The 14096-nt window shown below is 36.3% G+C and overlaps 1 protein-coding gene across 6 annotated transcripts in view; it reads right to left on the bottom strand.

Moving 5' to 3' along the window:
• ltbp4 (latent transforming growth factor beta binding protein 4) overlaps positions 1 to 14096 on the bottom strand; it is a 90056-nt gene that overhangs the window by 38965 nt on the left and 36995 nt on the right. For all 6 annotated transcript variants that reach the window (XM_031891277.1, XM_031891276.1, XM_031891278.1 and 3 more), the window contains 2 exons: positions 5313 to 5528; positions 2452 to 2693 (listed from right to left, as the gene is read on the bottom strand). In XM_031891277.1, the coding sequence (XP_031747137.1) occupies positions 2452 to 2693; positions 5313 to 5528 (458 nt within the window). The remainder of the gene's footprint in view (positions 1 to 2451; positions 2694 to 5312; positions 5529 to 14096) is intronic.

The raw sequence follows: 14096 nt of genomic DNA on the forward strand, positions 1-14096 counted from the left end.
AGGTGAAACAATTTTGTGCAGGAGGTTTTACACAAATTTGGAGCTAACTCTGGCTTAATTACAAATGCTACTAAATCAATGGCATTGTTATTAGACCCCCCTGAGCCAACTGAAAATCTCAATAAATTCCCCTTGACATACTTAGGAGTCCACATTGCCCTACCTCTATCTCAGGTACCTTACTAAATGTAAATTTATGACCTAGTAATAGATTGGATATCATTAAAGGTCAAGTCCTGGACTACATTACCACTAGGACCAATGGGTAGACTACATCTGGTGAAATTTTTTACTTCAGTCTTATATATTTTACTTCAGTCTCCGATATGGCTACCAGACACTATTTTTGTCCAACTAAATATATTATTTTGGTAGTTTATTTGGGTGAATTCTAGATGATGGTTAAAACTGGATACATTAATGCACTCTAAAGCAAATGAGAGGTCTTCTTTCCAGATATGTACCTACATTATCTAGCTGTACAGCTATCTCATTTAGTCAGCTAGATGGAAAATTCACACCACCTCACCTTCACAAATTGTTGGGCCCAATTAAAGGGTTGCAAAGACCACCTCATAGGATGATTACTGTAGAAACCAATAAAAAGAGGTAGTTCTTTAACTTAATCCTGGACACTATGCAAGGGGTATGAAAATGGCCTCACAAATGGTAACAGATTAAACTACAGATCTTTGGCAAAATCTAAACTACCCCAAGTTGCAGCAATGGGATCTATAAGGATATGATTTTATAAATGCATAAACAGCATATGGGGTATCTGGAAAGGGAATAACAGTGAGCTACGGCAAATGAAAGGCCTACTGGCTAGCCAGTGGCTTCATTATATAAGTATTAAAGGAGCCCTCATGATGGTTCACAGAACTGAAGGTACCGTTTACCTTAATAGATCCCACACCAAGGGCCTCATATCTATATTATAAGGACTGTTTTTACAGGAAAATAAATCTGGCCCACTAGAGGGCCAGCAGACCAAATGGGAAAGGGCTGTAGGTATTAGATGATAAATGGCAGGAAGCTCAGGAAGGTGTCCAAATGGTCTTGGTCTTGGATAGGCTCCAAATGATCCAAAGTTATGTCCTGCACAGAGCCTACTATACCCCCATCAGATATGAATGAATCCCACTATTCTTGAACGAGATGTGATCATGACAGGGGCTCCCTGTCATAGCATATACATATGCTATGGAAATGTCTAGACATTAATTTATACAGGTCAACAATTCAAGACAAAATAGATACTAAGTTACAAATTACATTAAACAGAACCCCCAAAGTATGCACCCTACACATCCTTGGAAACTCTGTGACCAACCAGTACAGTTGAATACTTGTCCACAAAGCCCTATTTTTAGCTAAGAAGCTTATCACACAAAACTAGAAGAGTAATACTCCTCCAGAAGTGCAGGCCTGGGAAAAATTGATGAATTAAACTTGTAAATTAGAATAACTGGTCTACCTTACAATAGGGAGTCCAGAGAAAAGTATTCGGACAATGGTTGGGTGATCACCACTCTCTAATGCAACTGTTGAGCTGTAACTACCTGTGTTATTAAATTACCCAGTGTTAAACACTGATGTAAGCAATACATGGTCTTTTTCTGCAATATAATCATTGATACTGTACAAACATACTATTTTGTATACCTCACTTGGCTGTTTAGTAATTTTTTTTTATTATGTTAAATAAGCTCTCCCTGAATTAAATAAAAAATAAAAAACTTGCTGTAGCAAGCTATGCCAGTCAGCGGCAGCAAAGGCTAGAAAGGTTTTGAACTGTATTAAAAGGGGTACAGATTTATAGGAGGAAATGGTAATTCATCCTCTTTACAAAGCACTAGTGAGGTCCCATCTTGAATATGTTGTGACGTGTTGGTCTGCAGTGCTTAAAAGATATATTACAAAAATAAAGGAAGTCCAAAGAAGGGCTACTACGCTAATAGAGGTTATGTTAAGTCTCAGTTATAATGAAAGACTGGACAAATTAGGTCTGTTTACAGTGGGGAAAGGTGCTTACGGTGGGTGGGGTATATGATAACTTACCAGTAGGTCCTTCTAGAAGACACAAAAGTATACCTCAAGATTAGAAGAAAAGAGGTTCCATCTTAAAATGCATAACAATGTGTTTTTTATAACAGAAGAAGAAGTGTCTGTACTGGCAGATACACTGGATAGTTTCAAGGGTGGGATAGATTTTTACCAAGGGAGAAAATACAGGGTCATTGACTGGTCTGGGGGACTGGTCTGATCTTGGAGTCAGGAAGGGCTACTTTCCCCCCTCTAAGGTAAATTGGGGAAGGCTGCACATGAGGTAGGTTTCATTTAGATGGAATGGTTGAACTCTGTAGATGTTTTTTTCAACTAAAATGTTCTATCTGCCTTATCTATCTTATGTGAAATGTGAAAAAGGCTTTTAGAAAGAATATAAGTTACCTGACCATTCTCCAAGCGTCGAAAGCAGTAACCAAATCCTGAATTTTCGGTGTAGCCATTAATGCGGGGGCTACTTTGAGCCTGTACCCCATACAGTGGAATTCTCGCTCCTAGTTGCTCATGATTTTGAATGCCATTCCTCGCTCTGTCACCACTTTGCCCATCTATACGCTCAACCTGGTGAATGTTCACAGAGGCCTCTGGGGGGTGCTCCACATGGACCTTGACAACAGAAGCAGCTCCTATAGTAATATTACATACATAAAGATAATATATCAGATATGCTTAACATAAGGCCCAGTGTGTGAAATGGAATATCGCTGCCACAAGTAGAAAGAAACAATCCGGACCCTTAAATTTGTATAGGTATGGGACCTGTAATCCAGAATGCTTTGGACCTGGGGTTTTCCGGATAAGGGATCTTTCCATAAATTGGATCTCCATAGCTTAAGCCTGCTAAAAATCATTTAAATATTGAATAAACCCCATAGGATTGTTTTGCCTCCAATAAGGATTAATGATATCTTAGTTGGGATCAAGGTACTGTTTTATTATTACAGAGAAAAAGAAAATACATTTTAAAAATTAGAATTATCTGCTTATAATAGAGTCTATGGGAGATGGCCTTTCCGTTATTCTGAACTTTCTGGATAACGGGTTTCCGGATAAGGGATCCCATACCTGGGCTTGCAAGAGAAGTTTGAAATATTGGAGAATACCCTCTATTCAGTCCTTATCTGAATTTGCTTATACAGAAGTGTTTGGGGGCACTTAGCCAACTATAAATACATGGAATGGAATGATATTGGTCCAATAAAGGGGTGGTTCCCCTTCAGGTTAACTTTTAGGGGCACATTTACTAACCCACGAATCCGAATTGGAAAAATCCCGATTGGAAAACGAACATTTTGCAACTTTTTCGTATTTTTTGCGATTTTTTCGTCGCCTTTACGACTTTTTGGAAATTGTCGTGACTTTTTTGTTACTAATACGATTTGCGCGAAAAAACTCGAGTTTTTCGTAGCCATTACGATTCGCTCGTATCTTGTCGCGACTTTTTCGTATTGAGCGCTCGTAAGCGGTGGGTGAAACTTTCAGACTTAGCATGATTTTGGAAGCCTCCCATAGGACTCAATGGCACCCTGCAGCATCCAAGCATTTGGCCCGTTCCTGAGTAAGTAAATGTGCCCCTTAGTATGTTGTAGAATGGCCTGTTCTTAACAAGTTTTCAATTGGTTTTCATTTTTTTTTTACAGTTCTTGAATTATTTGCTGTCCTCTTCTGACTATTTTCAGCTTACAAACTTTTGCATTGTGAAATTACAGTTTTATTGTTATTGTTACTTTTTATTAATTATCCTTCTCTTTAGGACCTCCTCTATTCATATTTCTGTCTTTTTTTCAAACCAGGGTCTGGTTGCTAGGTTAAATTAAGACCCTGACAACCAAATAGCTGCTGAAATTCCAAACTGGAGAGCTGCTGAGCAAAAAGCTAAATAATTCAAAAACTGCAAATAATAAAAAATGAAGACCCATTGCAAACTGTCTAAGAAAAACCTTCTCTCCATAATACTAAAAGTTGATCTGAAGGTAAACAACCCATTTAACAGAATTAATTTATCAGAGTAAGATAATAAAGCTTAGCAACACAAAGATATCAACTACATAGCAGTTTAAATATATCATCTTATAAAATCTTGACATAGTTAGCAACAAAAACTGCCTATCACTAATATGAAATTTAAGGATGATAATTTTAATATAAATCAGACATTGGGAAGAATTTACATGTAAATTTAGGCAGAGGAAATCTGACTCTTTCTGCACCTAATGGCACTTTCTCCATAATGTAGCTGACACACACTGAGCTAATTATGCATCAGAAGTAGCAATTTTCGGAAAATTACAAAAGAGTGCAAGAAGTGCTAATTAACTGCTGCAAGTGCTAGATAGCTAAAGGGTGCAACATTGTACCCCTTTTCTGCTCATTTACAGAGTACTTTCTTTAAGTGCAGCTTGTACCATGTGCATTGCTGCAGGCACAGCACAGCTCTGTACTTATTACCTGCCATAGGCAAGAAGTACAGGGTACCAAAGTACATTTTACTTATTAGCACTCACAAGATTGTGTAGCTGAATGACATAGAAGTTAGGGGGCATCCAAGGTGATGACCACCTAGCCCTAGCCCACTCCTTATGAATATAGCACTGCTGTATTTATCGGGGAGTATTTATTGAAGAAGTGAAGGTCTTTGGTTTCAATTGTGGAGGACAAAGGCCAGTGTCTATGAGTGCTAAATATCTCTGCAACTGGTGTGACAGAGATTTCCCTGCACGCTACGGTAAACAATGTGCTGTTCTTGCTACACTACAAATTCCATTGTGGGCTATAAAGCATTTCCGAAGTTACGTAGCTTATTTAAAAATTAAAATATTTACTTTATTCCCTTCTCTGTTGTTACATCTAGTAAAGCCAGCTACAGAAACAGTGGAAAAAGTTGTAATTAACTTTTATACATTGCGCCTTCAAAAATGTCTTTTATTAATGTGTCAGTTACTTTCAGCATTTCAATGCTAATAGTTCTAAAACTCAAGAGCCATAGCTTTTTAGGGCCAACATAAGTCAAAGTATCTAACACAGTCATCCAGTTTCATGACAAAAAAGAAAGTTACAGGGTGTATTGTACCCAGAATCAAGTATATTGTACCCAGTAAAGTGCCACATTGAAGTTTCTACATGTTCAATGATATGACATATGGTTTCCTCATAGTTAATCAGGGAACTCCAAGGCTTTAGAAAGCACTGGATGGAAATGTGACCAAACACATATTTATGATAAATTAATATATTCTATGCTATACCATCTTTTTCTGGGTGGTAATTGGACAGTAGAAGCGTATGGACTGATTTGGTCATTGTGTTCTGCTCCACACTGCTGTTCTTGTGGTCCTGTTTAATATTCCCGCCATCAGTTGATATTGGAATCTGGCAAAATTTTCCAGTGAAGTTTGGTGGACACAAGCATTTATCCTTCTTCAGGCAAACACCCCCATTTTGGCAAAGCAGTGGACAAAGAACTGTGCAAAGACAAGAGACAGAAGGTCAGCCCAATATGATATTCAGTAATAGCCATGACAAGACAGGTGTTGTACTGCATTTACACTAAACACTCAACTTCAAAATATTCAAAATGAACTATAAAATACCAAGCTATTTTTTTTCTCATTTTTATTTAACACTGTTGCAAGCTGATCTTTTCTCTGTGTCACTCAATGATCATATAAGCTTATTAACTTATTTCTGCCTTGTTAACTGACTTGTGATATCTAGTTATAGATTTAACTGGTGCTCCCTTTCAGCCTTCAGTGAATGTGTTCAATGCAAAGAAACATTTTTATCAGTTATTTCTAAAACATAGTTTATCATATTGCTTCTGAAACTGTTAAGGAAAGTTCCTTCCTCAGTCAGTGAAGAGCTATTATTTCTAGTTTTCAGTGCTTTAATATCACTCCTTTTAAAATCTACGAATGTAATTCATTCCTGCTAAACCCAACCTGGGTACTTGATAACCACAAAATGACACTAAATAGATAAGTCATTACATGAAGAAAACTAAGAAATATACACAGGTATCGGACCCCTTATCCGGAAACCCATTATCCAGAAAGCTCCAAATTACAGAAAGCCTCCCATAGACTCCATTTTAATCAAGTAATTCAGATTTTTAAAACTGATTTCCTTTTTCTCTGTAAAAATAAAACTGTACCTTGTATTTGATCCCAACTAAGATATAATAAATCCTTATTGGATGTGAAACAATCCTATTGGATTTAATTAATGTTTTATTGTTTTTTCAGTAGACTTAAAGTATGAAGATCCAAATTACGGAAAGACCCCTTATCCGGAATACCGTATCCGTATATATTATTTATTTATTTTTTTTACTAGAACAAAGTCCCAGCTTCCTTTTAAATCAACATAATATTTCACTCTGGAGAACCAAATAAATCATCCAGTCATTTGTTTATTGTGTAGTGTAAAACATGTTTTGGATCCAAAGGTTACTCATCAAGTGCTTATTGAACAGTGTATATAACCCAAATTACTTATAAACCCCCACAAACTCCAACAAGGGTGTCAGCTCCATCATGTGGCTGGACACATTAAGATACATAATATATATAAACAAAGGGACATACTCCCATCATGTTAAATTGTACCAGCTACATTGCAATAGATAAAAATATATTACAATGTAGCAGTGAATAAATCGGTCATCAGAAAAGTCAGAAACATGTTGACACTTTTTGTCAGTGTCCCAACTTTCTCAAATGAACTGGAGGGCTTTACAGCTGTTAAAACACTCCGCTACCTTTGAGAAAGTCAGGACACACTGAATGGAATTTTCACCATTAAGTTGAAAGTGCAATATATTTTTATTTGAATAGCACGGTTTTTTTTTTATATTTATTTCTAGAGGCAGGGCCCCACATGAACATTTATTGGAGATATCAAAGCATTTGTTTTTATTTTTTGCAGTATTTGGACAATATTTTTTAGGGACTTTGTCATTTATTTATACCTTTTTTCTGCATATCGTTACCTAAAATACCAACAAGCACTCCTTTTTGTTATTTATATATATATATATATTTTATGTATTAGGATACATGCTTCAAAATTCCCTAGAGTATTGCCCTCTAGAGACCTGCTCCGGTAACGCACCAAAATTCTAACATACCAATTGTCATATTGACCCTATAGATATTTCCAATTACTAAATCATTACCAACTTAATGTCCCAACAGGCAAGACAGGGACAAATCACAAAGCCCACCAATCTATATCGCATGCAGAATTCTTGCAGATTAGCTGCTATATGCCTTGAGTAACAAGTTCTCATGCAATATCTTATACTTCTAAGGAGGTTGATCATAAGCAAAGCAATGACTATATTTTGACAGTGAAAAGAAGCAGACAGAACAAATTTTGGTCCAAGACATTCCTGTTATGTTGGAACCTGGCCCATTTGTCTCATTAAAGCCTTCATAGTTCTATGCTTTTTGACAAGAAGCAGACTACTGAGTCTGATCCGTGTGTGTAAAGAGAGGAAGCAATAGAAGGAACTATCATATGGAGATTTATATAAACTCACATTTAAACTGTATATAAACCTACTCTCTCATTGCACATTACCTACTTACTACATTGTCCAACTCTAACCACTGTTATTTGACTTTAGACCAACCAATGAAGGTTTATGACTCATACATGCCCTGAGCAAAATTATTCAGTAGTTGGTTGCTAAATTGAATCCACACATTTTTCTGTATACCCAAAGCAACATGTGATCTTAGTTTTAAGTTTAACTGACTTAAGATTACTTCTAATGAAATCCTAGCTAAATTTCATGATGAAACAACAGGATTGGGATCTATGAGTGGGCTACATTTTTTATTGTAGGCAAAACTGTGGCCATTGCTTGTAATGTGATTGTTCCCTAGTTTTCCACATTATTCTCCACTGATTTCTGAATAATTCTTTACAATATTATCTAGTAATACATGTAGTGCAATCAAACTATGACAGACTATTCCACAGAACATCAGGGAAAAAGAAATTCTCTAAATTTGCAAGGGACTGGTCCGATTGCCATCTTGGGGTCAGGATGCATTTTCCCTCTATCTTGGCAAATTAGAGAGGCTTCAAATGTTTTTTTTTTTTGCCTTCCTCTGGATCAACTAGCAGTTAGGCAGGTTATATATAGACAAATAAGAGTTAACTTGTTGGATGTGTATTTTTGTTAACCTAACTTACTATGGTACTATGTTACTATGTAAAGAAAGATTAAAATGAACATTATAGGTAACCCACAGCAGCCACAAGATGTTTTGCTTTTAAACAAGTGACCAGTAAATGCTACCTACTGAGTGGTTGCTATAGGTGACTTATCTTATATCAAACATTGCACCTTTTATGATATATTTCTTCTCATTTATGTGTACTCCCACCTTTACTTGTAAACATGTGTCCCAATGGCAATACATCTAGTCAAAGCTAAGCTTTTCTTCTATTGGCATAAAAAAAACATTCCATAATTGTCATGCCAGTAAAGACAGGTGGCATAATGTGGAACACCTTATTGCAGGGATCCCCAACCTTTCTTACTCATGAGCCACAGTTAAATGTAAAAAGACTTGGAGAGCAACACAAGCACCATAAAAGTTCATGGAGGAGCCAAATAAGGGCTAAGATTGGCTATTAGGTAGCCTCTGTGCACACTATCAGCTTATAGGGGGCTTTATTTGGTCGTAAATCTTGTTTTTATTCAACCAAAACTTGCCATCAAGTCAGGAATTCAAAAATAACTACCTGGTTTGGGGGCACTGAGAGCAACATCCAAGGGGTTGGTGTGCAACATGTTGCTCACAAGCCACTGGTTGGAGATCACTGCCTTATTGGATAAGACAAATTGAACGTAGCACAACAAAATCTACACTGATTTATGAAAAAAAAAAAATATATTGTTCAAAGGACCAAGGTTAGCAGACAAATTAAGGACAGACTAAGAGAATGAAAGCTAAATAGACAAAGAGGTGAGTCACTTACAAAGAATGAAGTGCAAAGTTACTAAGGGGTGCAAAAGTACGTAGGGCATCAAGAATTGGGGAACAGCATGCCACCCACTGGCCACATCTGCATTGTGAAGTTGGTGGGACATTTTAACAGTTATTTGAATCTCCTTCCTGCCCAGCCTCCAATTGAGCCAACTAATCTTGAGGTTAATTAGAGGAATACTGTCATGGGAAAATATGTTTTTTTTCAAATCTCATAAGTTAATAGAGCTTCTCCAGCAGAATCCTGCATTGAAATTCATTTTTCAAAACATATTTATTAATTTTGAAATTTCACATGGGGCTAGCCATACTCTTCATTTCTCAGGGTGCCACCGCCCTGTGACCTGTGCTCTGATAAACTTCAGTCACTCCTTCCTCCTCCCTTCCCTCCCAACAGCCAATCAACAGAACAATGGAAAGTTAACAAGATAGCAGCTTCCTGACACATGTATTGCTAAAAGTGGTAGATATCAGAGTAGCACTCAATAGTATAAAAACCGGCTTAGGACTCCTCGAGTTACAAGGGAGTAGGAGAAACAATAGGTTACCTTAAAGCAATTCTAATGTGAAGCAACTCCTCCTGAAAGCTCAGACTCAGGCACAATGCACTGAGATGGCTGCCTACTCACCAATGGTACAACTAAAAAAATATTTGTTGGTTCAAGAATATAATTTTAAATGGCAGAATTAATTATTTGCTATGTAAACAGGGTAATTTAGAAATAAATACTACACCATAAATATCATGACAGAAAAAAGAAAGGTGATATTCCTTCTTTCTTTGTTTAGTTCATTCTCAGCGGGTCTCTGCTTCTTGGCTACTCCCCTCTTCTTTTATCTTGTTGCTTTCGAGGCTATTTTGTTTTCTGTTTCTTCCTTTTATTTTTAAGGGACAAAAAACAAAGACCCTCTTTACCTTTTTCACTTTTTCCCTTCCCTCTCATATATGCGTTAAAAGTTAACATAAAGTATAAAAAGGAAGATTACTCAACTTCATTTTTCTTTTATATAATCTCCATTTTGCAACTTATTATGTATGTGACTCTAATACAAAAAGGCTGTAACTTTTTGCTCATTTATTTCAATAAAGACTTCCTTGAATACAAAAAAAAAAATCATGACAGAATCCCTTTAATGTACTATACCAGTGGCGTGGACAGCAGCAAGGGGTGTGTGAGGGGGCCGAGCAGCCTTGTGGCACCTACAGCACTGCTTGCTATGTGTATAAAACCCTATAGGGTTGATTCACTAAGGTGCGTTAAAACAAGCGCTATTTATAGCATGCGTTAAAAATGTTATTGCGTCTTATTTTTCGCGTTGTTTGCGTTATCTAAGTCGCAAAGACTATTTTCATGCGGTATTTGATGCAACGCGCAATAATTAACGCAGCGCGCACAAACTGTCACCGTGTGCAAAAAAACGCACGCCATATTAGCCATACATGCCATTACTTTTGGAAAACTACTGTTCTGAAAATGACCATTTCCCTGCAAACTGGAGGCTGCATCAATTTTAACGCAAAAAAGCGTTATCGACCTTTAGTGAATCAACCTTATGTTTTATGTGTATTTTAAGTACATCGTGCTTTGTGAATAATACAGGTATGACTTGCTATATGTTAAATACAGAGTTTTATTCCTGTATATACCATACAGAAGCACTGCTGTGCCTATACACCCATACATACAATTCTGTGTGTATGAAAAGATACCCATTACTATTCCCAACCAACCCATATAAAAATAATTGACTGGCGCTGCTTCACTCTTCCCCTCTCATTGTTGCCAACATAAGTGCTTATTCTGCGACAGACATTTCCGCTGTAAGATATTCAGAGCAGGTTTATTCTGGCAATAATTCTACCAGCTGTGAAAGTTGGGAACCTATTTGTATGATTACTTATCAAAATAAACCCTCTGTGAGCATAATTGCCTCTCAAGGGGTATTTCAAAACAGATTCACATCTTTCTACCCTTTATGTGAACTCATGGCATATGAACATATCCAAGAAAACAGTCCCAGACAAAATATATAAATATGAATAAGGCTCAGTAGTGTAAAATGTGGATACTGTGCCAGGGTGGGCATCCAGACTAAACAGATTAACATTTAACATATAGCAGTTAAGTCTCAGTCAGGGGTGCCTGGCTTTTTGCAACCCTTATCTCTTGTGCCTTGTAATGGAAAAATAATAAATTACATTTATCAGCCTTGTGTGAAGTTAGGCCCCAGTGTTACATAGAAACATATGTATAAATGATATCAGCAGATAAAGAATTGCAAGCCCATCTGGTCTATCCTTCACTTAATTTAGTGAAACAAAGAGCAGACATAATTCTCCATAATAATTCCGGCTCATGGTTACCTTATGTCTTTCCTAAGATTTCTAACATTCCCATATGCTGCTTATGTACTAACAACTAAAAGATCATTTAGGAATTTGCATTAATACAGTAAAGCTAATGTTTGTCCTAAATGGTTTATAAAAAGGGTGTGTACATATACAGGTTTTGGAGTCCTAATGCTGTATTGTGGTGCATTTAAATGGCTGGTATACAGAATCAACTATACTATATTGTCCTGGTACTGTATGCTTGCTAAAAAGAATAAGATGTTTGCTAAGACAACCAAACCAGCAATTAGATTTGAACGATCACCTAAAGGTTAGAAATCCAAGCAAAGATTGGTTGCTATGGGCAACATCACCACTGATGTTTGTCTCCAATGTTAATGAATATACTCTGAGGGCATAATATTTAGTAACCTATTTACTTTTAAAGATCTGACCACTAAATACAACTTGCTGTTTGGTTGTCACGGTTTACTACAACTTTTGCAAAGTTTCCACCTGTCATTACATTCACATGAATTTAATCTGTTTCTATTGCAAGATGAACACCTGTTGAACTTGATGGACGTATGTCTTTTTTCAACCCAACTTACTATGTTACTATGTTCAAATACACATTAGCATAATGCGTACTCGTGTATACATGTAGGTATGTGATTTAAAATGAAATAAAATAAAATGAACCTGAAGCAAAAATACTGACTCATGTGGGCTTATAGTCTGTTCTGACCCCTGTTTAATGCTTACAAAGTTCAAGGTCTGCTTGCTGCCAGTTCCGAGACCCATGTCTTTTTTTGCTTATTATCAGGGTTTTTTTTGCAGCTTTGACACTACCATCTCCTCGTCGCAAACTCTTTATTCTTTTGCATTCTGTAAACCTGCTACTTCACCCTCCAGGAGGTGGCAGAAAAAAGGTTTTTTTTTCTAAAAAGCTGGCTGTCCAGTTCAAAACCGGACAGTTGTCAAACCTAGTTCTAAATACCTGGTTTCTGCAACAAAGGATAGAATCATAAAACTATAAAGGTTATATTTTAGAATTATACAGGTGTGCCAGAAAACTGTGTCTTTTCTTTCTTTGTTGCATATTAATTATATTACACAGTGCGCACCCTGTATTATAAACAAAGTGTAGTGCGAGGTCTCATTATTTATAGACAAAAACTATAAGTCAGTGACTTCATACATGAGCCAAGCAGATCTGCTATAATGAAATATTCATAATTTTGGTTGAAATTATGAGGCCCACTAATAAACCAATGTCATAATAATTTGGTACAAAAATAACAAAAAATGAGACTGGATCAGTAATTAGTCCTATACAATGATCATTTTATAGGCGTTTGCAAAAGAAGCATACGCTTGCAGGCAGAATTTTCTAATATTTAATCTAACCTGGAAAGCAGATAACCTTACTTTGTATAATGAGTGGCTCAATAACAATTAAACTGTACAGAATGGCTGGCATTACCAGGGTAGAGTGCATCTAAATTAATTGACTAAAATGCAGGATGTGGAATCAGTATTTCTCCTGTTTTAAAAGGATGCGGTGGCACAGCCATATTCTAGTATGACTCCTGATTTACAGTACATTGTCTAAATGTAAGAATCAAATCTCACTGCTGTGGTAAAAAAAATGAAAGCACTTTGACTCAGAAGTACAATATTTTTTTTTTGCATTTCTAAAATAGGATATTGTACTCCAGTTGTTATGGTTACAGCTTGTCTGGGGTTTTGACAACTATTGTATAACAGTAAGGTTTGCAGACTTACAAAGTCTAAGTTTAAAGCTTAATACATAAAAACTCACCCACGTTCTATTTATTCCTATGGGATCTTTAGAAGCATATTTATCAATGGGAGAAAGTTAGAGTTCACCATTTGATAAATACACTTCTAAAAATCCTATAATAATGAGTAGAACACAGATGAGTTTTTATGCATTAAGCTTTAAACTCACATTTTGATAAATCTTCCCCTTAATGCTGGTAAAATTATGAGTGAAAAATGAGGAATGAAAGAGTTTATTGAAGTATCGTTTGAAACAATTCTTTAGATTATCCCCTCCATCACCCGCTTACTATGCATGTCAGTCTGGAATTATGCCTCACTACTTACATATCAGGGGTTATGTAATAAAAGGCAGTAAGTTTTCCCAGGAGCACTAACCCAAAGCAATTAATCAGCAGGTAGCATTTAATAGTGACCTGTATAAAAGCAAGCATTATATTGATATGGGTTCCTGTTCCTGGGCAAACTTATCTTTTATTACATATGTTTAACTATTGTTACCACTTTTTGTGGAAAAAAAATCAACCTTCCTTTATATTTATCTTTATTCCCTATTAATAGAATTGTGAAGGAACATCATTTTATGAAATACCAGCCAAGTGGCAACCCTATGTTTTAACCAGCCATGACTTACCCTCACTATATCATTCAAACATTCCAGTTTTAGTATTCTATTGAAAGTACCTCCTATGTAGTATTTGTCAAATAAATGGTGAAAATGTGCTGGGTTCATTTAGATTTTACCCCCTCGATAAGGGAATTTTGTTCCAGATATGTTACCAGGCTTTGAAATGGCACTAAAGTCCTATAGCAAGAAAATTGTTTGCTCATTATGGGCAATCGTTTTATTGTCAATATCTTTTTAGTAAAGACCTTACTATTGCTTGTTA

Source organism: Xenopus tropicalis, chromosome 8 (assembly GCF_000004195.4).
Source record: "Xenopus tropicalis strain Nigerian chromosome 8, UCB_Xtro_10.0, whole genome shotgun sequence".
Lineage (NCBI taxonomy): Eukaryota > Metazoa > Chordata > Amphibia > Anura > Pipidae > Xenopus > Xenopus tropicalis.